Genomic DNA, 27,325 nt, shown 5'->3' with positions numbered 1-27,325 from the left:
AGCATGTGAAGAAGGCTACTCTAACAAAGTCATGACTGTATGAGGTGTGCACGATGGATCTTTCATACAATACTCACAGACTCAAGATGATAAGTAGACTCATTCAATGATAGGCTAAACAATGAAGAGACAGAGGTGCCCTCAGCACCTCCACATCTCTTCTTGGAATCCTTCATCTCCTGACAGGCCTCAGGACGTACCAGACCCTCAGGATAGGCCATTCTGAAGCTCTCCATCTGGTAGTTATGTGCAATTACCCTTTTCATGCCTGTCCCCTAAATTTTACTTCTCTTGGACTTCATTAGTTTTCTGAGGGTTTTGCTTTCTGTTTTCCAAAGTGACAGGTGTACAGTCTGCTCCAGAAATCTTGGCATTTGTTAATTATTCCCTTGCCCTTCTCATTCCAAGTATTGTAATTAAATTTCCATGAGAAGCAAACCTTGTGTATCTATAGTACAGCATGGTTCATTACTTGCTCCACCTACAGGTAAATACTGCTGTGTCTGCTCCCTTCAAAAATAATGTTATAGTAAAATCACTAGTCTGCATTATTTCCTGAATATTTTTTGTGAGCTTCTTGAGGGCAGAAACCATGTCTAATTATCTCTGCATTATCAGAACACAACTAGCAAAGTGTCTTGCATGTAGTAATCAACTCATGACTACCGATTCAATAAAATGAGACTAAGCAAAAGGCATGATTTGAGAACTTACGTAAGATATAAGTTGGCATTATCCTTTGGTGGACTCAAATAAAAACTATCTCCAGGTTGCTTAATTAAATTATTATTTCCAGATACCACTAAGTATTATTTTACAAATTATCACTTTGTGGGTATTATAGAAATGGGTGCTAAAGGTGTCCCATCACCTTACATAAACTTGAGAATAGTCTTTTTAAAATTTCCCTCAAGTTGGCTACTGACTCATATTATTATCTATGTGTTACATCACATATTATATGTTTGTGTGCATATATAAATCCATATACATATATATGTATATGTATACATACACACACAGGTTAAATACATATTTTATTCCTTAGGAACATAATGATATAATTCCTTTGGAATGTAAGTTTTAGGATTGGATGCATCAACTATGTCATCATTACATATACAATATTTTAATTTAGGCTTAGAGGTCAGAAAATAGAAATTGATGTTTCAAATATCTCAAAGGATTAAACAAACATGCTAGACAAACACTAATTTATACAAAGGAATACTAAAAGGAAAACAAGATTATCATAAAATATGCAAAATATGTGCAAAATCCAATATATATATATATATATATATGTATGCCCATGTTCCCAGAAATTATTATATTTCCTGGAGGAAAAAAGTAAGCTTATTTAAACCAGTACAGGTAGTTTGATGTAACTCCTGGAAAACACAGATTGTCAGTACAAGATCCCCCATAACTTGGAGGACAAGATGAACATGGTACCCCTACTTTATATGGTGCTTCCCCAATCCAATTGCCCCTAGAAGGGAAAACAAAAAAGATAGCATTAGTGCAACCCACCCATTTTTTAAAAGTAGGTTGTCCTTAAGCCATATGTTCACATGTATTGACATGTGATGATCTGTTCAAGAAGTTGTTTAAGAAAGTCACTAAAAGTTATCATCATTTCTTATTTCAATTGTAACTTATTCTGTATATCTTGCTTTTAAAATATATTCTCTCTGAGTATTGTTGATACTATGTTCATTTACAGTTAAGAAATGAATCCCTACAACACCTGATGACACAGAGTCATGGGACATCAGGCTCATTCCACTCAAATCTCTCTCCTTCTACAGCAGCTTTCTAGAGCACATACTCAGGCCATATTCCCTTAAACTTACTCTTTTCAAACTCATACTAATGCTCATCTAAGGATGGTTAAGAAAAAAATAGTATATTCTGGGAGACTTTAAAAAAATGAAATGAGTAAGAAGTTATCATATAAACAAAATATATCATGTTTATCATGATAAATGTTTACCATATACCATGTTTATGATATACATTTATCATATATTTGTTTACATGATATGTTCATGAGATCTGCTTCTAAAGCTGTAAAGTATTTTAGATTCTCAATTGTCAGAAAATGAAATGAGGAAAAACTTCATATGTGGTAAAATGGTATAAACCAATATACCATTATTGTCATATTGGAAGAACAATGTCTCTCAGGAACAATTAAAAGTGATACCAAAAGTTTTATTTCATATGCAAATTGATAGCTACTAATTTCTTTAAATTAGTGCTGTTAGATTGTTGATAATACTGAACCTTTTAATTGAATTACTTTGTGCTGTCAATATTTTTCTTTCACTGTGTTGATGGCCATGATCATAATAATAACCCAAAATATCCGCTTAAACAGAGTTAAAAACAGCCATGATGCCATACTGTTATTTTGCTATTTTAATTATATAGGAGAAGTTAATAAATGTGTTTTCAGTAGTTTAGTGGTAAGTAACTAAAATACTAAGAAATAGCAATATAGACAGCAATGTGAAGGTACTTGAATGTTCAGGAGAAAATTTGGTTGTCATTGGTAAAAAGTCAGGGTTGAAGATAAGACAACAATAGGTAAGAGGCTAAAATGTGAAACAGGAAGTCTTCATCTTCCTTAAGACCCAACTAAGACCAAGCAGTGACTCAGAAAATGTATCTACAGGATATGAAAATATCTTGATCAACCAGTCGGTTAAAAATTCAGACTTTTATCTATAGAATATTTATACGGGAAAATCTACCTATAAAATGAAAAACTTACTAATTATTCGTATTACAAAATGAGATGAGATTTTAAGACTGCCCACCTCTATTAAATTTATTCTACATTATGCTCTAAGGACCAGCTTCCTCAAGCATAATTTTGATGCCATCACGGACTTGCTCAGAAATGCCCAAGGGGGCCCATTATCTTATGAGTGTAGCTCACTTTCTTATCCTAATCCTGTACCATGCTATGTTCATAATCCTATTTCCCTCTATTTTTTTTTTTTTTTTGAGACAGTTTTGCTCTTGTTGCCCAGGCTGGAGTGCACTGCAATCTTCACCCCAAGGGCTGAAGCGATTCTGCCTCAGTCTCCCGAATAGCTGGAATTACAGAGATGCACCACCACGCCCAGCTAATTTTGTACTTTTAGTAGAAACAGGTTTCACCATGCTGATCAGGCTAGTCTCAAACTCCTGACCTCAGGTGATCCACCTGCCTGGGCCTCCCAAAGTGTTGGGATTACTGACGTAAGCCATCGCACCTGATCCTCCCTCTTTGGATATTCCCAAAGCTATAAAAGCATATGGCCCAAGCCAATGCAACCTTAATTTCATATTTTCATCAATTTGTTTTTCCACACATTTTTTGGAGAACACAATTTTAGAAACAGAAACTTGGAAATAAAATTGTATTGTAAGTAAAATTGTTACATATTGTATATTATAAACTTTTACATAAATCTCAGATTTTATTGCATAGAGGATAATTATATTTAAAACAGTGAATCAGTCAATTTATATACTTGTACTAGTCATTCTTTTATTTTATGCTATTCTAATTAAATTCTTTCTCTCTCTCTCCCTCACTTATCTCTTTCCCTGTTTCCATTCCTCCTTCTCTCTCTTCCTCTCTCTTTTTTCCACGAAATAACAGTTAGACTTGACGTAATTTCATATTAGCTTCAGAAGAATTATATTCAGCTACCAATCAGGATTTTAAAACCTTCTTCATTACTTAGTTTCCAGAAAAATTGTTCTTTATTACCACTGAAATGTAGCATGTTGGACCTATAAAGCAATAATGTATCTCATCAATAACATTAGAAAATTATAACTCTTAGCCAAAAATGAATAGTTACATGAATGAAACAAAAATTTCTTAGACTATTTGCATTCTGCTTGGCCTATTTATGTCAAGTAGAAAGGGTAAAGGCTTCATAGAAAAATGCAATGTGTGAAACTAAAAATTTCATACAAATGTAGAATTTTAATGCTTTTTATAATAATGCAGACACAGTCTACTTTCCAAATCTTCCCATTCTAATAATTATGAAGAGGAGAACATAGGGAGAATCACTATTTTTCTAACTTTGTAAAAACACTGCCATTGGCATACTACCATATAAATGAGTAATGCAGTTATTTGTGAAGCATTTTCTCATTCCCTCCCCATGCTGGAATAGCTGGAGAAATTCTTTGTTTGAGACTTACTTTGGAAGACACCAAGAGTGTCATAAATCCTTTGCACATTTTGGTATTTATTCCAAATGGGAACAGAATTGTGTATAAATATTGAAACATTTTATCATCTGAAGAGTTATTGTAATCAAGAGGCATGTTACCAAATGTTGATAAATGTTTATCCTCATAAAGAATGTTCACAAATATGACCATATCTTATAATGTTTGATAAATTTCCATAATACATTTTTGTATGCCCTAGGACGAAATTGTGGACTTTTTAATCTAAAAAATAAGAGAAGGAAGAAGGAGTTCACTTTCAATGCTTTGCTAAAAAGGTAAGCCAACATTTTTGTACTGATAGATGAAAACGTCATGGAAGATTCTTTCTTGATTTATTTTATATAGCTATTAAAAGTTTCTGTGGTACAGTGTTTACTTTGCAATTACCATAACAGAAACATATGGTAAGGAGAATTTAGTGCATCCCAGCATTTCAAATTGTTTTGCCTACAATTTTAGACTAGAATCCCTGTCTTTGTGAAAAGAAACCTGTCAGCTAATCGTTTTTCAGAAATATTGGAAGGATGGTGGATTTGAGGATTAGAGGCTATTCTAGCTAAGTCTTACTCACTTACCTGTCACAGATACCTATCAGCTTAGGGTTATTCAACATCTTTAAAGAATCCAGGAAATAGAATCCAACCTGGTACTTACTTTGGGGCATAGTTGCATACCAAGTAAACTGCACGTCGCCAGACAGATCCCCAAACATTCATGTTTTGGCAAGTATGAATTGCACATCCTATCCGATTGGAAGTGGCCCAAACCATCTGTGAAAATAAATCAATATACTATTACAGAAGTCAGAGCTAAGACAATGCATGTCCACCAAAATAGTATTAGCATACTTTAAAAGTTCGAATCCAAAATTAACAAGGTAATTGAAATAACCTGCGTATAATGTGTGCACATGGGACCAAAACATCTCATGGGACATCTGGGGTTGCAATCCTGGGGATATGGAAAAGCATAATCTTTCACTTCATCATACCATGGCTTGACCAACTGGAGAATAGAGCGATATCTGCATATCAAGAAAAGAAAGACATTAGAGTACAGCAGTGGTAATATATAAGAGACTCATGTTACACTGTAAATTGTTCTTTTTGCAGATTATTCATGGTGATCCACAAGCACATCCACCCCTCACAATCATGATCTCCACCTAGTCGAGTCCTCTATTCCTCCAAGTACGGCCAAGCATGGAAATGCCCAGGGCTGGAGCAAGTGATTCTATATTTATCTAAACATGTGTCTGGCCATTCCACAAAGAAAATGCAAATATTTTCAGGAATCATCAATGTCTTATTTAATCCAAGTCAAAAATTCCCTCCTTCAGAATTTTATAAATAATCCAGAATTAGATATATCAAAGTAGTCACAATATTAGAACTCGGTGCGTTTTTTCCTTTTGGTCTGCAGTCTGAATTCCCTTAATTTTTTTTTTTTTTAATTTGAGACGGAATCTTGCTCTGTCACCCAGGCTGGAGTGCAGTGGCACAATCTTGGCTCGCTGCAACCCCTGCCTCCCGGGTTCAAGAAATTCTCTGCCTTGGCCTCCTGAATAGCTGGGATTACAAGTGTCTATCATCATACCCTGCTAATTTTTGTATTTTTAGTAGAGACGGGGTTTCACCATGTTAGGCAGACTGGTCTTGAACTCCTGACGTCATGTCCACGCGCCTCAGCCTCCCAAAGTGCTGGGATTACAGGCGTGAGCCACTGCACCTGACCTGAATTCCCTTAATTTTAATAATAGCACGCTTATTTTATTTCCCTATTTGGAGGAGATGGGTCTTTGGAGTGTTGGATAATGACATTACACAGTGGGAGAAAAATTATCCTAGCAATGGGAATAGCTTTTCTCATATCTGCATATACCTGCATATACATGGGTGTATAAATACATATATGTAAACACATACATTTTTATTTATATATTTATGTATATGCAAGTATATGCAACTATGAGGAAAGTTGCATACACATGCATATGCACGCACACACACACACACATGGCCTCTGCACAGTCATGGGGCTTTTTCCTGATATGGAGGGGTCACGATACAGCACAGGCTTGACCCTAAGATTCTGTGAACTCAAAAAAAGAAAAAAAAAAAAAAGGCTAAGGGAGGGTGTTCCAAGGGTGAAAAGCAGAACTGGCCCTTTTACCTAATTAAATAATTCTGGAAGCAATCTAAAATATTCCAAGGCCAAGCATTAGTACTTGACACACAGTGAGTATTCAATAAATACTTGTTGACATTACTTGAAATTGATGTAATTCCCTCCTTGCGTTCATAATTAATAAAGCCATATGGATGAACTGTATCAGTGAAACTACTTCCTACCTTCCAGTGCGTACAGACAGATTTTGGCCCAAAAATCTCAGTAAGTAAGAAGGTCCATGGTCCCAAATGCAAGTAGCCGCCCACGCCTCTGCCGATTTTGCGAGATTTTCATCCCAAACCTGTAGGGGCAAAAAATCTTCAGCGTTACTGGATTTGCTAATAAACAAAAAGTACGACGAAAGAAATGGTGCTACTATTTCCTAGATTTTTTTCCCCAGGCTGGCGTGCAATGGTCCAATCTCGGCTCACTGCAACTTCCGCTTCCCGGGCTCAAGCAATTCTCCTACCTCAGCCTCCTGAGTAGCTAGGATTACAGACATGCGCCGCCATGCCCAGCTAATTTTTGTATTTTTAGTACAGATGGGGTTTCACCATGTTGGCCAGGCTGGTCTCAAACTACTGGCTTCAAGATATCTGCCTGCCTCAGCCTCCCAGATTGCTGGGCTTGCAGGTGAGCGTTACCACACCCGGTTAATTTTTGTTATTTTTAGTAGAGCTGGAGTTTCACCAAGTTAGCCAGGCTAGTCTGGAACTCCTGACCTCAAGTGATCCACCCGCCTCGGCCTCTCAAAGGGCTGAGATTACAGGCGTGAGCCACTGCTCCAGGCCTCCTAGAGTTCTTTTAATTCTGGTTCCTGAGACTGCTATAAATAAAAGAAAGCAAATTCAGACCACTATTATTCAAAGTTCTATAATACTATATGATTATACTACAAAAAATTATTGCCTTTTCAGTGTCATCTATATCCAACACTGATATATTCGTTTTAGTAAAGAAAAGGTTAACAAAAATACTATAATTATAACTTGGGGACAGTTCATCCTGACTGCTGAAATTTGAATCCAGCTAAGTCCATTGGTTTTCCTAGAGAGAATTTTTCACAACCATCAGGACCCATGTTGTTAACATATTTCAAGAAACAAATATGATCCAATTTATTCAAATTGATTTTACCAGAATCAACTATGTCTAATTTTACATTGCAACTGATAAGGTTTTACTCTATTATGGTATAAAAAAAATCCCATGGAGTCAACATATGTAATGTAATTTGAATCATTAGTGGTAATAACAATAATACTATGAGAATTTACATTTTTGTTGATATAAACTGGAAACAAACTAATAAAAGTAACACTGCTACATAGTGTTATAAAAACATGGTACTTCATGGTTCAATTAAATGAAATAAGAAAATAGCAACTGTTGCTTTCCTTTATAGAGGAAGCCAAGTTAATAAGGATGTTAGTGATGTATGACAAATATTCTTTAATTGAAAAACATCATAGGACAAAATTTGAATGAGCCATGGATTTAACGTACATTCATTTTATTAGTTACCATATGGATTGGCATACTTATTTCCATAGCTGCAAGAGGAAATCAAGTCAAGCATTTGTGGACCTGCCAGTAATAAATCAGCTCTGAAATGGTAATCTATTTTCTGGCAATTCATGAGGTACAAAAACACAGAACAGAGAATATTTATAATTCTTATACACAGCATAGAAAAAGAAGTTTAAAAAAAATTTTCCCTAGTGGTAATATATTTAATGGTGTATTTACCTGTTGAACATAATTATTTTAAAATTGGTATCATAGTTCAATGTCACGACATGATTTCCTAAATTATTTATAATATTTATATATTATTCTACCTGGAAAAAATAGTGTTTGAATTGTGACTAGAGAGTGGTAATTGAGATCTTGTATAAAGAAGGAAGCAACAGTTTTATAATCACTCATATTTACATGGAGCTTATATAAGGAGGTGTATAAATGTCCTACTAATCTTTGCTGTCCTGCTTTTCCTCCGTCAGATTGTGTTCACTAGGCGAGGATTAGTAGCTATGCATTCACTGTAAGTTACAGGCTTTCAAGCAAACTCATGGGAATTCTTGACCATATCATTGAAAAGCCTTCATTTTCCTCAAGGATAATGGATTGCATAGATTTATTTAATATAACAATGTATTTAATTATAAGAAACTAACTTAGTGACTTTAAAATAAAATAAGAAAAAAAAAAAGATGAACTCTTCAAGAGAACCTCTTACCTCAGGGGGCCTACTTTCAAAAGACATTTGTTAGTTACTAAGAAATTGTTTTAAATTAGGAAAAACAAAGTCATCTTACATAAATTGATCTAGGATTCCATAAAATAAACTCACTCACAAAGTTCATATAAAAAATCATAGTATTCTGGGGCTGAAATGAACTTTAAAAAACGTTTCATTCCATTGAAAATTGATTTATCAAATATTCCTTCTTTTGACCAAATATTAACAAAATGTCGATTCTCAAAGTATTGATTGAGTTCAACACAATACAAAACACTATAATTAATTTATAAAAGAATTTCAGATGGAGCATCAACAAATTATGTCCCCTAAATGTTCTTAACAAATTGTAGTTACTTGGGAAAAAGTACATGCACACATTCTGTACACATTGAACTAGAGTGTGCACTCAGTTCTATAACTGCTAAAAACACTTTCCTATAATCTTATGCTAAAATATTAGCACAGCGTGCACACACAGTGCTGATCTGGATCAGTGACTAATCAAGGATCCTGTGCTCTAACCCTAATTCCACTGCTAAGGTCATCTGCAACTGAGGCCAGGTCGATTATGATCTCTGTCTCCCAGTTAACTCATCTGTAAAATGAGATTGAATGAAGTCATCTCCAGGGTTCCTTTCATCTTTAACGTCCTGTGATTTAGATACACTTGAGTAACCCTAGCAACAGAGCCAGGAAGATCTATGTTCTATTGGCCTGGGACGTTCTCAGTTCTGGCCTTTTCCATATCATGGAGAAAGCAAATCTAGATTACTTTTGAAAAAATTAAACATATTCAAGACCTTTCTTTTTCCTTATTTCACTCTCTATGTGTGTATCAAAACATCACACTGTGTACCTTAAATAAGTGCAATAAAAAATAAATGATAAAAATAAAAAATAAGGCATTTAACAATTTTAAAAGTAATTTACCATATGTAATCCTATCTTTATACTCAATCATATATTTAAAAGCTAAATATTGGGTATGTCAAAAAGATAAACTAAAAAGTTCATGCCTGAAAAATATCTTGTAAGATCATTCTTTGTTAACTATTGTAAGAAAGTTTGATATGAAGAAAATGTGTTCGCTGACATCCACACTTTTAGGTATTTCTATGTACAAATATTACACATTGGAGAAGGTAGTTACAGGGAAGGAAGGATGATTGCTTTCTGTCACTGTGTTTACTTTTAGGAAACTGGGAGGGTTTCTACCTGTCTCCATGAACCTAAAGGAAGGTTCTGAAAAGTCTGACAGGTACTGGTTAGGTCCCAAACAAAGAGTGGGTTGACTTTGCCTCCATGTGGAAGATAGGACTGACCTACCCTCTGATGCCCACTGCAGGGGAAGTCAGAAGGCCCCATGCTCTTCCTTGCCTCTGTCTCCAGGCAGAACTCACATCTACTGGAGAGAGAGGGGAAGGTCTGGCTTGAGCAGTAAGAATTTGGGAATTACATTATATCCTCTGGTAAAGTTAATTTGGGAATTACATTATATCCTCTGGTAAAGTTAAGACCTACATTTACTTTCTCTGTCTTTCTCCATTGATTACAATTCCCAGAGAAAGATGGATAAGTGATTTATCCCTTTAGTCTCCAATTATTTAAATTTATTAATATGATGAGATCTTTTAAGTTTGAAACTGACAAGCAATGATAACTTCATTTAATAGCTGTCAGAACCATATGAAGAGAAGTTGATTAATGGGTACAGAGTTTGATAGAAATTTGATCTTCACAAATTATATGAATGTATTAAATTATCACATGTACCCTAAAATATTTCTATTATGTATCAATAAAAAATTTTTAAAAATAAGAAACAAAAAATATAGAAAATTTCAAAAAAAAGTGGGGTCTATAAGAACCTATGATTAACTATTTCCTATCTGGAAGCTCTAAGTAGTAATGAATGTTGCCAGTGTAATTATGGGAAATATTTAACAACTTATGAAAGTTCAGAAAATGAGGATGTAAATTGTCTAAACATTTGACTTAATTTATTAATATCCAGATGTTAATAGGCAATCTATTTGACAAATTTCTCTGTTTGTAGGATTCATTTAAAAAATATTATTTAATGTAATATTATAAAAATATTATACTCTACAGATGTATCAATGGAAGAAAGAAGGGCACAGGTGTGTACTTACTTCTATGAAATGTCTAGTAAATATGCAGCATATTGTTATCTATGCTTGGAAAATCTAAACACCTAATATTTACGGAACTCTTATTGAACCAGATTCAACATTCTGACTTCCTAGTTCTTATCTCTCTAAATAGATATGGTATTTTCACAGATAATATGCTCATAAACACTTAAATCTTTCAACTTAAAAATGAGGCAAAATTAAGAATATTATGCATACATATGCAAAAATATTTACAGGACCCACTAGAAATTATATATTATGATTAAATAGATAAATTAGATAAATTTAAATTCATCAAATTTAAATGGTTCATAATGGTGTCAGAACATGCATGTGCTTGTAGGATACCTTATTGCTTCTAGCAGTTTTCTTCATTCTTTTTTATTAAGAGTCATTCAGTTGGTCAGCTCATAAATTGACTGATTTAGCTCTAGACTAAAATATTCACCATGAGCTATTGTACTTATAAATAAATTAGAGAGTTTGAGATAGACACAGTACGTTGTCTGCTAAGCACAAGAAGTTGAAATCACATCGTCAAACTAAAACATGACACATATCCAGAATTCAAACTTAAGTCATTTAAATATCCAAAAGAGTTGTGATCCTAAGAGATAGAAGGAATATGAAAAGAATGCAGAATTCTCATCAAGTTCAGAGATCTTTAGAACTTGAGTTGAATACAAAATCGAGTAAAAAATGCTGCTGCATGGTCAAAGGTTACTGACTTCCATAAGTAGAGAGAAAAAGTTGATGATACTGATCCAAACCAGATATGAGGTTGTCTTATCAACTGTTTTCCTGTTTTGGGATCCTCAACATGGTGGCAGCCAGGACCATGAAGCATTCTGACATCTAAAGATGTCTTAAATCTCAGCCACTATCTCTGGCCAATAAGAAATACAATAAGAAATGGAAGGCAACCCCCAAAATTACTTGGGACTCTGCTCCTAAACTTTGTTGAGATGACTTTTTCCCCCTTAATTAGGTAAGATCCTTTAATTCCAAATATAAAAATTAAATGTAGAAATGTTTTAAAAGATAAAATTTAAGATTAAAATCCAAACAATGTATGTTCTCACTTAAAAGTGGGAGCTAAACATTGAGTACACATAGACACAAAGATGCAAAAAATAGACACTGGGGACTACTTGAGAGGGGTGGGAGGGAGGAGGGCAACAGTAGAAAAACTATTGGGTGTTATGCTCACTACCTGGGTGATGGGATCAATTGTACTCCAAACCTCAGCATCATGAAATATACCCATGTAACAAACCTGCACATATATCCCCTAAAATATAAAAGTTGAAATTACTTTTCAAAAAAGGTTATAAGAATGGGCTTTTGGGGTAAGGAATCTGGGCTTATTCGATATTACTAATGTATGTAATGGTTACAAAATGCTCTATTGCAGTAACATGTTAGTCTTACATTTTCAATTTAAAATCTATAGGCATATAAATACTTGAATTTATAATTTTACATTGAAAATGATAAGAAAATCTGTCAATTTTTTTCAACAATTTTGCAAAACTTAGGTGAACTTGAATCACTACATTTCTTAGAATTACATAACTTATTTAACTATATGGAAAGTATTATCAATAAATCAATTGAAATACTAAAAAAAATCAAATCTATTAAACCTATACATGCAGTTTAAGAAATTTAACTTACAAGTGGTTACAGACATTAAATAAATGTGATTGTCAAAACTTGCTACACTTATGAAAAGGATAAAAATTTACAAAGTTAAAATTTTAAAGAAAAAACAAGAATATTAATTTTGAAAATTCAAATGACCTTTGAGAAGTCTATTCTACACATAGAAACCATTTTGAAATACACAAAATTCTAAAAATAAAAAAATATCAGGCTTTGAATTCTGGGCGATAGATTTACAGTTATTTTCATGGATGCTATAACAATGGCATTGGAGACTGTATGGCATGTTCTATAGACATTTATTTTTTCTTGGACACTTATGTGTAATTTCACATATACAATATAAAAAGCAAAGGCATCTTACATAGACAAGTTTTTATTTTAAAAATAATTTAGCTAGGGCTATTGGATCTTTTGCTTAGATTGAGAGAAGAGTACTAACTTATAGAAGTGAGAAAAAGCCATTAAAAAATTAAGTGATGCCAAAATTATTTTCCTTTAAAGCAGCCAAAAGCTTAAAAACACTTCATAGGCATGATTGTGGTTCTGTTTTAAAACTAGTGGATTTATCCTCATTAGATAAAAATACTTGTGAAATGCCCAGTAAGGGAAACTGACAGCTGAATATACAAGAACTTGAGTTAATCCAGACAGGAGGGCAGCACTGAGCCTTGTTAGGCCACGGAAGGGGAGGGTGGGGCAGAGGAAGAGAAAGGGTAGGAGAATTTGGGAGTGCTGATTAGATTAATTCCATGATATTAAAATAGTTCTTTGTAAGAGTAGAAGGAGAAGATTAAAGAAACTTGATTTAAAAAGCATTCCCTTCAACCTCAAAAATAACTACAAAATATGGCACTATATTATATATATCAAAAAATATAAAGGTGAGAGCCAAAGGATTTTTGTAATGTTTGAAAAAAGATAATAATGTCTTTCCTTAAATAAGACGAGTACTATCTTTCATGTAAATTTCTTTATCTATAAAGAGATGATGTAAGGTGCACTATTTTTAGGGGCTCTGAATTGAATCGTTGCCAGCAGCATAAATATCTTAAAAGCACACAAATATTTGTAAAAACCATCTCTTGAAACCTTTTCCTATTCAAATTGCTATGCCATTCTTCTCCTTTCTTTTACAACAAAATTTTTTGAGAGTTGTCTTCACTGGAAATTTCCAGTTTTGCTATTCCCATGTTCTCTTGAGCCCACCCCAGGCAGATTTTCCACCCCATCCCTACTCCACCCAAGCAGCTGTCTTCAAGGTCATCAAAGGTCATCACCTTCCTTGGTCTATCAGCAGCTTTTGACATGCCTGACCACCTGCTGTTTCTGGACACACTTCCATCCCTTGGTTTCATCATCCTACACTTGCCTGTTTTTGTCTGGCTGCTTCTTTCTTCTCTATCCCCTTGCTGAGTCTTCCTTATCTCCAAAGCTTCTGTGTGCTGGAAAGTTCCCAGGGCTCAGCCCAAGTCCTCATACCAACTTCTATTTTTTTTCCATCCTTGTTTCATTTATATTCACTGCCCAGGTAAACTCATCCGGTCTCATGGATTGAAGCACCAACTGATGGTATTATTCCAAATTATATTTTTAGACCTCTCAGTTGAATTTCAGGTTAATTTATTCAACTACCTACTTTTCCAAAATTGAAGTCTAAATATTCATAACCTTACCCCTATCCCTCCAAACCAACTACTCCTGCAGTCTTCCTGGTATCCGAATGATAATGCCCTTTCTCTAGTCCAGGAATCAGCTAACTATGGCGGACAGGCCACATCATTCCCACTGCCTGTGACATATTGTCTATGGTATTTTCTCACTACATAGGCAGACTCAAGCAGTTGCAACATAAACCATAAGACCTGCAAAGCTGAATATATTTACTATGAGGCCCTTTACAGAAAAAGTATACTGATTGCTGCTCTTTATTGCTCAGGCCAAAAATCTAGTCATCTATTCTATTTTTTTATAGTCTATATCTGCTCAGAGAGCAAATCTTATTGACCCTACCTTCAAAATACTGTATATCTAGAATATAACCACTAATCACAACCACCACTGTCATTACCTTGGTCAAAGCCATCATCATTTGTTATCTGGATTATTAAAAGAAACTCTACTTTGGGAGGCCAAGGCTGGCAGATCACGAGGTCAAGAGATTGAGACCATCCTGGCCAACATGGTGAAACCCCGTCTGTACTAAAAATACAAAAATTAGTTGGGCGTGGTGGCATGCGCCTGTAGTCCCAGCTACTCGAGAGGCTGAGGCAGGAGAATTCCTTGAACCCGGGAGGCGGAGGTTGCAGTGAGCCGAGATCGTGCCACAGCACTACAGCCTGGTGCCTGGCAACAGAGCAAGACTGTCTCAAAAAAACAAAAAAAAGAAACTCTAACTAAGAGTGTGCTCAATACAGTCTTAATATACAAATTAATGAAGGAATAGATGAAAGAAAAATATATTTTGAAAAAGAGTATTTAAATAGCTTGTTGATTAAAAAATCAAGGAATGAAATTTCTAGTGTTCTATATCTATACATCATTAATTGTGCACTGTGAAACCATATTTTGGTTAAGTGCTTTGTAAACAATGTTTGAAGTTTTCTTAATCAATAAAGCACATTCCAAGTAAGGGTCATTTCCTGTTGTAGATATCTATAGCTCACCCATAGTACCCACATGTTTTCTAGAAGTAAGTGTTGAATGGTCAAGTGAAATTATGTGATAATATGAAAATTATCCCCAGAATAATTTTTGTTTTAACCTATTAATTCTTGCAGTATATAGACAGATAAGTAGATCTTTCAACCATATAATATTTTTCTCAACTCGGTTTGGGATCCTGTACCATTACCTCAAAGGACATTTTAGAGTTCTCACCAGGAAATAACTCTAGAATCTCCCAGGGAATTCTTGAGAAGGCAGATGTCTAGTTCAATTCTGAACATATCAAATCAAAATTTCAAGGTTGGAGACCTTGAACGTGTACTTACAAAGTGGTTCTATATTCACGGAAACCAAATGGCTTTATAAATTGAAATACCTAATATAACACATGTGAGAAATATGTATGAAACTTTCTGAAGATCCAAAAATTTTTAAAAGATTTTAAAAATTCTAAAGTAAGATTTGAAGGGATGGGGGTAAAGTTGTGAAAATCTGGAGCTTAATTTTGTAAAAGTACATAGGTGAATAAATTAGTTTGAAATTCAACTGAGAGAGCTATAAATATAATTTGAAATATCATCAGCATATAAGCGGTATTTCAGTCCATAAGACTGGATGAGTTTATCTCAGCAGTGACTATAAATGAAACAAAAATTTAAAAATTAATCCCTTTCCATTTAACAACATCGTCTGCATTTAAACCACACATTTATTTGACCTACAAGCAGCTTAGTTCATGAGAATGCGAATCAGCAGGAGAATGTGCCCACTGACTCTGCCAAGTTAGCTTTAGGATACCTCCACAGAATTAGAGCAGTTAGAGAGTAATTTGTCACATAAATCCTAGGCATCTCACTGTCAGAAGAACACACACATGTTGTAACCCAACCAGAAAGTGCAATCCGTGATGGGAATTCATTGCTCAGGGCCTCAGGGCTTCCCGGTCCCAAGATGATCTTACTGTCACTGTTCACATGTGCATGTGTGGAGTAAGGGCAGGTGGGGAGTGCCTTGATTTTCCATTTCCTTAATAATAAACTTCTTACCTTTTCCAAGATTTTCAAAAATCAAATGTCTTTGTGTAGCCTCCCCTGACAGCTTACGTTGGCAACATCTGGATGGGAAGGATGGTATGTGTAGGTGTTTAACACAAAGGATATGGAGGCTAAGAAGGGTTTTGGTGACTGGATTCACTGAGTCAAGGATCTATGACATAGTGGTTTTTTAAGATACGAACCCACTTCCTGATAGAGTCTAACAATCATCCCACTTTCCAGGAAAATATAATTCCCACCAGCTATCATTTAATATTGAAATTATAAGCCAAGAAGAGATTTCTACATGTGTTTAATTTTTTTTACCAACTCCATGTTGTATTTTAAGAACTGATTTCTAGATTGTTGAACTCTCCTGTGATACTCTAGCAAACCTCGTATCTTGCCATTGCCCACTTGGTCAGAAGAATTCAAATGCCTTTCCGCCTACCTATAGCCTGCTGACAACATGATCTCTCTGGAATGCAGAGAGATAGATTTGGTAGAATGTTCATATTCAGCTAAATTTAGAAAGTGGATTTGATGCACTTTTTAGTAGAAAACAAAATTGTGTCCTTAAGTAACACTTTGGAACTTCAGTTTGGAGTGTGTGGTGTGGAATTTTAAAAGATTTTATGAAGGGTTTAGTCTAAAAACATAACTTATTGGGCATTCTGCCATATTTGTGTCAAGAAAAAATGCTTGGTACCTGATTTCAGATGCTATGGATAACATAGACTGGAAGAATTCAAATCCCATCCCTCCAAGCCACAGTCTAGGTTGTATTTTATGCCAAACATCTTTCTTGACCATTTTAAACTGATAGTTTATATCTTCCATGCCCCCTTCATACTATTCTTCAGAAGTTCTTATAGACAACCGAATATCTCAAGTTCATAGCTATTTAATGGCCATTGACTACTTAGTAAATGGTCTTCGTAAATACTAAATTCATGACATCATTAAAAAAAAAAAAGAGGAGGGGTATTTTCTTGCATAATTGTTGACTAGATTCCCAGGTATAAAATAATTAATCCCTGCTGCCTCCATGACTCTACCCAACCTCTATTATGCAAAGTGGTTTATTTTGACTACCGAAGAATATTTCCATCCAAAATTCTTTGTAGTAGAAGAATGTTCCTTCCCCCACACTAGCTACTTTTTTCAACCTCCAGAGGTGTGTGTGCTGAGTGATAAACCTGCAGCCACTAATGGCTTCCAGAATTCTGCTCCTTGTTTTGTGTTCTCTAACTCAGAGAAACTTAATTGTCTTTATCAAAAATGGAGACATCCTCCTTGTCTGCCTCACCATATAAATCCTCATTCTACTTTATCTTGTAAACTACTTACTCCTATGGATTTGTGCCTTCATATTTCACAGCCCTCATTTATGTTTTTTTACATCCTTATTGTCTTAAACATAGCTGAGGCTTCAATTCTGCCTCACCTAGACTATCCTAACAGCCTCTTGACTGCATCTTTTCTTCACTTCTTTGTTATTTAACTTCCCTGCTTAAAGCCTTTAATAACTACCCTGGATCTCAGAATGAAATTCAAACAAGTTTCTGGGTGCCTTCCTCAACTTCATCGAACACCACTCTTTCTTCTATACACTAATCCAAGCCTCGCTCAATTTTTATCCATGTCTCAAGTGTACCACATACCCTCTTAGAACATCCATCTATACCCACTATAAATTCCTCTTTCCTTAATTCACTCCTGAGTTAAGGAAACTCACCTCTTTCCTTAACTCACTTTATTTTGTATATTTTTTATTTAAAATCATTCCTTCTGGAAGCCTTTCCTGCCTTCTTACCCTCAGTCCACATCTGAGCTAAGTCCTCCCATGGGATTCCAAAACACCCTGTATCTATCCTAGTACAGCATTCAGCAAGCTGTTCTGCACCTGATTTGTCTGTTCGCAGTACTTCCTACCAAAGAGAGTCCCTTTGCTCCCCACTGACTCCCTGAGCACACAGTGCCTGGAACATGAGTAAAAATTATGGAGTGAGTGATTGAATATTGCATACCCTTGACCCCTAGAGCACCACAGTCACACACTTTAACCAGAAAAAGTTAAAAGACCTCATTTAACTGTTCTACAAATAGTTATTGAGTAGTTACTGCATATTCTCTGTGGAGCAAACATGATGTTAGGTTCTATAAATATTCAGCAGGAACACAATAAAATTATTTTTCTACACTGTTACATGTGATCAAATGTCATTTTCCACCAAGCAAACTGTGTCCAATACTCAGAAGTACAGTCACCACCTATGTGGCCTACCTGCAATTCACAGCTTTTCTGCCTGCCAACTGATGATGAGGTTCCGAATCACATCCTGTTATTGCTTTTACATTTGCATTTTTTAGAGCCTATATTGAAAATGGTGACAAATGAAACTTTCTTACCTTTGGCTGGCTCCCTTTGGTGAGAGCAGAGCAAAAGGCAAGAACCTTTAAGGTTACTATCTTCTTCAGGCGTATTCAAGTGATACTAAGCAACGTGCACCTTGGAAGAAAATTCCTACAAAATGTGCCCAGTCTCTTTTTGAAGCCAAGGCATTGAAAAGGTTTTACAACTAGGAAAACAGGAATGCAGAGTTCTGAATGTGCTGGAGAAATGACTCCTGCCAGCAATTGTTCTCAGTACACTGCCTGCTGGCAGGGGCTCTCAGGAGGCCTTCTAGTGGTCATGAAAGCATGCATTGGAGAGGTTTCGATTATATGTGTTAAAATTCTCATGTTTATAGCAAGAAAATTGAGTTATCCTTCCCAAATGAGAGGAAATGTGCCATGTGGGACCATATATGGCTTTGTTAAAACATAGATGTACGCATGTATATATAAGGATGGACACTACAAGTGTTTAATCAACTGCTGAAGAAGGAAAAACAAAAAGTAGTTTACCTTATCCACATTCTCTTCCACACGCAGCCAAAATAAACAAAATCAGCATTTTTCTTTATTCCCAAGTCATAAATTATCATCCTAGGCAAATAGTTCGTTGGCTCTTTTCAAGCATGGACTAATCTGTTCTCCATTCATTCATTCAAGTCATACTTTCTGTCACTTTACTACCTGCTGTGCTTTGGTATGCAGTATTTTTCTTTTTTCCAAAAATCTATAGGAAGCCTTATTTCTGTAGCTCTGCAAATAATATTTGCAGGCACCAAATAAATAAAATAGATACTGTATTATTAATATAGTTATTTTAGCTTCTTAAAATTACATTACTTTTTTTTTTTCAGTTTTAAGATGATCAGGTCATTTCCATCATTATATTCCCATTGTCCTTCACCTGCCTTTCCGCCACTCCATGCCATCTGTGAAGACTGCCACCTCACGCACGACACTTCCGGGAGTTGTCCTGCCTGCCACTTTATGTTGGTGCAGCTGTGCAGTTCTTCCTTACCTTTGCTTGAAGGACTGGCATTGCTTACTCAGGGGTCACCACCTCTCTGGTCACTTACACTGCCAATATCAGCTCCATCAACTGCCAGGATCATCTTTCTAAAACGCATCCTTAACTTGCTCCAAAACCTTCACAGTCTTCCTAATTGCCTTTGGAGTAAGGAATCCTCAATCTTTTCCCAAACTCTTAAAACATACAGCTCAAGTGTAATGGTTTTCCTCTGCTGGATATTTTGTTCACGCATTGCTTTGCCTGCTGTAACAACCAACCCTGCCTTTTCCTGGGCCTCTATCTCACATGCCCCTCCTTCAAGGAGCCTTTCATGATCTGCCAACTAGAGATTATCGCTCCCTTCTTCAACTCCTCCATGGTATTTGTCTGTATCTCTTTCATTGCATCAATCTTATGCAGTAGTGTATTATACGGAATTATATCCTTAGTGGTTTTTTTCCATTTGTTTTGTTTTTACTGTATTGTTTAGACTTTAAAGACAAAGATATTTGTTTTCTTTGGATCTCTTTCTGTCATGGAGGGACCTCAAAGTTTTTCAAATTAATTTCTTCAATTGACTTGAATTCAGAGAACATCCTACAAATTTTACTCTATGTGTGGGTCTTGCAATTTTATTCTTTTGGAGATAATTATTACCCTAAGAAACTAGTGTGGTTTGTGGTTTAGAGTCATGGTTTAAGCTGCCCTCAGGAAGAATAAAAAACAGCTGGTGTCCAAGGAGCTCTGGAAATTAGTCAATAAACTAATTGTAGAACAGAAGCCAAGAGTAGAAAGTTTTACTTGCAAATTTTAAGTGCTATCTATATTATTTCTGTGAAAAGACACTGTTTTAGAAAATTAAATATTTCAAAAAATGTGTTTTTTTCTTTTTACTAAAATCATGGACAATATATTTGAAGAAAATATTATACAACCATAAGATGAATGGCAGCACTGGTGTTCAAATTGCTTGTGCTTTATTTAGTCAAGTGTATACTATTTAATATAAGCAATTACTTAAAGAAGGTAAAATTGATTTTAAGGATTTTTTTTAGAATTTAAGAAAAACTTTTTAATTCAAATGTGGAATCAAATTTATTATAAACAATGAGAAAAAACTCTATTAAAGCATTTATAATATCAAAATTGATGCTAATTATAAACATATAACAGTTCACAGGGATTTCAACTAGATTCAACAAACGATGGTCGATCACTGTCTATATACAAGAAATTGCCCAAGGAAACACAAATGAATACAAAAATGAGTAAATATAGACACCCAGAAACCTCAAAATTAGGCAGTTTGCAAGAAATGCACAAGTCACTGTAACTCACTTGATGAAAGCAAGCTATGGTAGCATGAAGCGCTATACCAGCTCGAAGGTAGGAGAAATCACTTGTGGTCATGGATATAAGAAGCATTCTGACATCAAAAGCTTGAAGGGTAGGATTGTAAATAAAAAGATAAGCTAAGGAAGAGACTTCAGAGGGAGGGAAAATGGAGTGGTAAAAGGCTCAGAGAGTTATAGATGAAAGGAATTACAAATCAGGTTGGTGCAATTAGAAGAAGCCCTGAGCCAGACTATCTTCTATGAAGTTCCCTTGGGTGATATCACTCACTGAGGAGAATTTGAACACACGGCTGGTGATCAGAGCACATATATTTGTGAGGTATCAAGTGAGGGGTGTCCTAAGTTTCTGAGGTACATAGAACAGGTTACAAACTCTACTATCTTTCACATGCTCACAATCCAAATCAATGTTGAACAAGTTTAGCTAAAGGTAACAGTGTCAAACTAAGAGCTGCATTTTCCGTCTAGCCTAGAGAATTAAAGTCACTTATAGTCCCTGCTTCAATCTCCAAGTCACCTACTATACTGTATTTCCCTCCAAGTTCCTCTGGGTCTTCATGAGGGACCTAGATGAACGTTTTCCAGTGGCCAATTTACTCAAAGAGTCCTTCCAATTTATGATTTCACTCAGTTGAGCACATTTTTCTAAATGAAGTGATGGATGTTCTCCCCTTCCGGGCCTTTGTCCAGACTCCTCACTCTACCTCTCTTCCTTCATCTATGAGAGTGGCTCACTCCCTCACCCATCTCCAGGCCCTTTCAGTCAGCTCTCTTCCTTGGCAACCTATTAAAAATCAAACCCTCACCACATCCTCTGTATTTTTCTTCATAACTTTATCACCTAACGTCCTATGTAACTGATTTATTTACCTGGCTTATTGTCTGATTCTCTACCCAGGGAGCCAAAGCTGTCTGCCTATTTTACTCATGAATGTATCCCCAGTTATATAGCCTAACATATAGTCAATGCTCAACAAATATTAAATATTTAATAAATATTAAATTAACAAATACATGTGTGAGTCAAGTATATACACTGTATTTACAAGAGTATCTGAAACAAGCCGTATTTTACTTTCTAGCACTTACTGTTCTCATTACTTATACTGAAGGCAAGGACAGTTTACAAAGCATCTACTATGTAATCAGCATTGGATCTAGTTCTTGCAAAATAAATCATATATAGTGGTTCTGATTTTGAAAAAAATATTAAGAAAGGAATAACAAACAGAGTATGAAATTATAGGATTTCAGCAGGCATTTTAAGGAAAGAAAGAAAGATACCTTGACATCTTCAGGGGTCCAGCTATGGGGCATTTCCTCAATGCAGCAAATGAGAAAATCCTCCCCAAGAGAAGCATGGGCTTTGAAATTACACAGACCTAAATTCTAATTCCAGCGGTACCATTCATTATCCTTACCACCTTGGCCTGGTAGTTAACATCTCTGGGTCTAAGTGATTTCACTTGTAAAATGAAGATCACAATGTTAACCTCACACGGAGAATGTGAGCTATCAAATGAGATCATCTGTGGAAACAATTAGTCAAGTCCTTGGCATACGGAAGCAATTAAATAAATGCATGTGGAATGAATTAATTCTTGATAAGTGAGGGAAAATAAAGCTAGAAAAAAAACGTGGCTTTTTTCATCCTACTTTTACTGTGTTTACCTAACTATGCCTTTCCTCATGGTGAACCCACTGACCTCAATATGATAAAAATAGTGAATTGCATTATTTGACTGATTATTATATGTACTGTTATTCTCATTTTATAGATAAATAAATTGGGTCTTAGACATGTTAAATACCTTGTGCAAGGCCACAAAGTAAGCAGCAGAGTTAGGATTTAAACCAGAAGAGCTCACCTTCAAAGCTGCCTCGGTAGTCTTAGTCCTCACTTTAGAGTCATGTGATCGCTGCAAATTCTCTAAACTCACAGTTGGGATATTATGCCTTTCTGAGCTTGTGTGGCATCTTAGGCATATTTCTTTCATAATTTTTAGTAATTTAAAAAACATATTTGTTCCTCTGCTTTTTAAACATTTACATCACCTTCTAAAAACATGTCTTTTGTATGAGTAACTGTTTCTGCCTTTAGATCCTGAATGGGTTTTCACTGGGCACCTTTCACAAGAAGTTCAAAGAAACCCATCCAAACTAATGTTTGTTGAACATCTAGTTAGCAATAGGCTCTGGTCTGATTCTTCCTCAACTCATACATTTATCATAACAACCTGTGTGGCAGATACCACCTTTATCTTCATGTTAGAGATGATGAAAATGAAACAATGTGGTCATTAGTTCATTCAGCATATACTTCAGGACTATTCAAACCCTAGCATTTAGACTACAGAGCCCACATTATTAATCATGAGACTATATTGGTCCTCACACACCAGGACTGATTACATCTTCTCTTTCTTTATAAATTCTAAAATATGCATTTTCATAGAGTCTAAATTGTACTTCTTTGAACTATGACTCTCTTACATCATTTAGCAAGTCTCTAGTTTTCCTGTGACATTGGTATCTGCAACTAGCCAAAGTTTTTAATATAAAACTTATTTATATAAAATAAGCGAATCTAGAATATGATAAAAATCCCAAATTTTAGTTCAGCACATATAAAACTGTTACTGGTACCACCTCCCCTCAGCCCAATTTGGAAAAACCAAATTGATGGTCTTCATTGCCTTAAACAGTCTCCAAACTGTGCTATTGTAAGATGCTGGACTTTAAATCATAACCTTGCATAAATTCAAAACCAAATAGAAACTTTAACAAGACCTTTTCCTTTCAATACTAATTTTTTTTACTTCCTAAATAAAATGATTTAAACATTGTCTATTTTTAAGAGAGAGGAAAGAATGTGTTCACAGCAAGTTGGAACAGTGTGCAAATGCACTGGCTTCACTGCTATCTGGATGGCAAAGCATTAAATCACAAGGAGAAAAAGTCAGCATGTTCTCTTAGAATACAAATAGATTAGCGTCAGAAAAGCTTTGTCCAAGAAAGGGAAAAGTTAGCTACCCAGAGAATAAATCATGCATATGAAACCTACAATTTTAAAAAGTATTTTCAAAAAAAAGTCATAACTGATAAATATGACTATTAGATAAAGCACAGAAAATGTTCATGTGACATTTTTTAAGTGGACTTTTCAAATGTGATCAGTCAATATACCCCACTCTTTATCTATGATTCTTACATAAGATACAATCCACCAGTAGCTATGGAACTCACAGAAGAAAGTCTATGTAGATTCTGTCTGTCTGTCTGTCTCTGTCTCTCCGACTCTGTCTCTCTCTCTCTCTGATTCTATGATGCAACAGTACTAAACATTATTAGACACATAAGAGTCTTATGTTAAGATATGTAAAAAGTCCATATACCCAACACTCGTGGTCATTTGAGGTTCTGCTAATGTACAATTGAAAACTTTCTCATTCAGAACTCAAAAAAAAAAAAAAAAAGAATTCTTCTTCTTACCATATATTCCATATTTGCTGCCGGTGGGAACACTTTGCCCCGAACTTGATTATGATAATCAAGAATGGCGATCATGTCATTCTGTGAAATGTAGCGCTTCCGCCTGGCTTTGGGGATATCCGCTGAATCCAGTTGTGCTTTCAGAGCTGCTTCAATATCAGTGAAATTATTGGTTGGCGGGGATGAGTCAGTGGAATTGAGTAGGATGATGGTACTTGCTTCACAGAGAAGAGAGAACAGGAGTGCACTGCTGATGGCAGAGACTGCTATCATTTTGACGGGTGGAGAAAAGGCCACCGAGTTTACTTTGCTTTAAAGCAAAAAGGTAGAGTTAGGGTCTTTGAAAAAAAAATAGGGCCAGAGGGTATGAATTTACAAAATCATCATTTGGGAGCATTGCTTGATTTGACTTTCTCCAAAAATTCAAACAAATGTTGAACTTAAGCCTAGGAGATAAGCTACAGTAGAATCTCTTTTATTTTGTTTAATGTCATGGGGCAGACCCCTAAGAGGAACTTTGTACGGCAGAGAAAAATAAACAGCATGACCACTGACACTGAAATGAATGTGAACCATTTGCCCCAAATGTCTGAACCACAAAATGCATTACTGCATATTTATTTTCAGTGGGAAATTTTCAGGAATTGAAATTCACCTTGAGAGTGAAGAAAAATGAATCACAGGTAACAACAGAGAATGTGCTGATAATGTCTGCCAGTCATATAGATATACCAAGTGATAGAACACATACAAAATTTACAGTAATCCAATCTCATTTCTTTAAAAAAAATGTGAGCTACTTTAAAATCAATGCATGCAATATAAACTTTTTGAACTAAATGGCTTACCTCTCTGCACAATGCCAAAATGAATATATTGTTCTTCCAAAAATTTAAAGTTCTTTGCTATGTTGTAGCATGAACTCCTGTAAGAGGAGTGTGTCTTATTACAAACTCTCTGAGAGCAAAGCTCTGCAAGGTTTGAATGCTGCTGGCTACAGGAGCAGCTAACAGCTTTTATATGTCACAGTTTGCAACGTCCAGAAAGGGCAGTCTTTCTAAGGGTCTCTCTTAGCCAAAATCAAAGGGGAGGGATTTGGGGTAGAAAAAACAGTGATTGGTGGCAACTTTTTTATGTGGGTGGTAAGGAAATTGAGTCACACCCACAGCTTACAAAGTGCAAGCCATAAAAGACAAACCCTTTTTTCTCTGGGCTTCCACCTTTTCTGTGAGTAATTTCTCTCATTTTATGCTTTCTAGTTCCCGGTTCCCATACAAAAAGAAGAAACAAAGAAAAAAAAAAGACTGTGGGTTCATGAAAACAGACGGTTGAGTAACAAGCAGTACATTCTTTAAAGACGGTAAATGACATGGGAGCTAAAAAGAGCAAGCTGATGTTAAATCAAGAGATCAGCTAACATAGTTAATCTGGGTGGCCACAAATATGATTCAAGAGGGATGCCAGGCAAATCAGTAGTAACCAAACTATAGCATATGATATTAGGATAATAGATGCTCAAGTGGCTGTGCTCTCTGCTTCCATGTGGCTGCATTCCTGTACTTTATGTATTTATTCTTCCCTCTCTCATTTTGCCTTCTCTCCCTTTTTTCTTTCTCTACAGAGAGGTCAGAAATTACTTGCTTTTTACCTGCCTTGTATAAAATATGAATAGAGAAGCTCATGGCAAATGACAGCAGCCAAGATCACATCTGTTTCAGGTTTAGAAGCATATAGTTGAAATTTTAAGCAGAGAATAGCTCAGCCTCTCAGGAAACATATTAGAGGGCACAACACAGAGGCCATGAAGAATTTTAACAGCAGCACCAGCTGCCAACAAATGTTAGGAGGATGTCATAGAGGCAAAATCCATGTCGGGCAAAACAAGAAGAAGAATGTGAATATTGGTGCTCTGTATTGAAAGGATTCTCCCCAAAATGCATCATGATCTCATTAACAAAATGTGGACCATTTACAGTCAGTAGCAATAGGAATCCTGGAAAACACACTCTTCAGTCTAGAAATTTACTTAGCATACACTGATTTTTTCCAGCTTGCTAATGTGATTGTCTCCCACATGTTTCAGCAGAAGAAATACTATGTGAATTTACAGTCATCAGAAATGATGGTCATGTGGCACACTGGACAGGGAGCCAAGTTTCCTAGGATATATTCCCAGGTGGGTCACAAGTAGTATGTGTGGCCAAATGCATACTGTTTAACTCTTCATTCGTGCACCTAAAAATGGGAGAGAAAAGATGCATGTTCTGTGCTAAGAAAGACGTCATCAAGTTACTTAAGAGGGTAGTGAGGTGTGCCAGAAGTGTCACTAAAATTCAAGCTACAGTGATAAGACACAGAGTTAAGAATAATACATACCAAAGGTCAGTTTTTGACATGTTTTGATGACTATTAAACTCCTAACTAAAGTGAAATTATTTTAAAAGAGCTCTAGCTGAAATACTGAGCGCTGTAAACAAGCAATTAACACTAAAATTGAAAAGGCACAAACAGATAATATAAACTCAGAAGGTGAGCAGGGATATTATGAAACATTGGAGCAACTAGAGGAAATTGACATGGTTGTTCACAGCTGCAGATCTTTAACAAGTGGAGCTGTCCAACTAGGGTCTCACCACTTCAGAAAGTATTCAGGGAACCTTAAACATATCTCAAAGATGCTATATTAAGGATTCCTGAATCAAATCAGAGATTAGATGAGAAACTCTCTGTAGGCCATCCAGCTCTAAGATCTCTGGACTTTTTGAGAAATTAGTGGCAGCATACATTACCCTTTACGCTCTACGTCTCTCATACAGCTTCCCAGCTATCTGAGGAACTAAAGGCTTTTAATGCCTTAACAGTAGTCATGAGCCTTTCACTCTCCAGGG

General features: G+C 35.6%; 1 protein-coding gene across 1 annotated transcript; it reads right to left on the bottom strand.

Moving 5' to 3' along the window:
* On the bottom strand, positions 1 to 25,369 carry PI15 (peptidase inhibitor 15). The gene is made up of 6 exons (XM_021665923.2): positions 25,286 to 25,369; positions 24,438 to 24,747; positions 6,600 to 6,718; positions 5,140 to 5,272; positions 4,903 to 5,018; positions 1 to 1,492 (listed from the first exon to the last, which is right to left on the bottom strand). The coding sequence occupies exons 2-6, from the start codon at positions 24,708 to 24,710 to the stop codon at positions 1,357 to 1,359; spliced, it is 777 nt and encodes a 258-aa protein (XP_021521598.1). The 5' UTR covers positions 24,711 to 24,747; positions 25,286 to 25,369; the 3' UTR covers positions 1 to 1,356.
* Between the last annotated feature and the right edge of the window lie 1,956 nt (positions 25,370 to 27,325).

This window comes from Aotus nancymaae, unplaced genomic scaffold (assembly GCF_030222135.1).
Source record: "Aotus nancymaae isolate 86718 unplaced genomic scaffold, 86718_ANA_hifiasm-v0.15.2.pri h1tg000036l, whole genome shotgun sequence".
In the NCBI taxonomy this organism is placed as follows: domain Eukaryota; kingdom Metazoa; phylum Chordata; class Mammalia; order Primates; family Aotidae; genus Aotus; species Aotus nancymaae.
Note: the sequence above shows the minus strand (reverse complement) of the source record. Positions and strands in the feature narration are given on the sequence as shown.

What these genes read in the sequence shown, in the direction of transcription:
- PI15 (XM_021665923.2), bottom strand. Translation starts at nt 24,710, where the DNA reads ATGATAGCAGTCTCTGCCATCAGCAGTGCACTCCTGTTCTCTCTTCTC. An exon ending in CAGCAAATATGGAATATATG is followed by an intron (nt 6,719 to 24,437) that starts GTAAGAAGAAGA and finishes TTGCCCCTACAG; the next exon opens with GTTTGGGATGAAAATCTCGC. An exon ending in GTATGCAACTATGCCCCAAA is followed by an intron (nt 1,493 to 4,902) that starts GTAAGTACCAGG and finishes TTTCCCTTCTAG; the next exon opens with GGGCAATTGGATTGGGGAAG.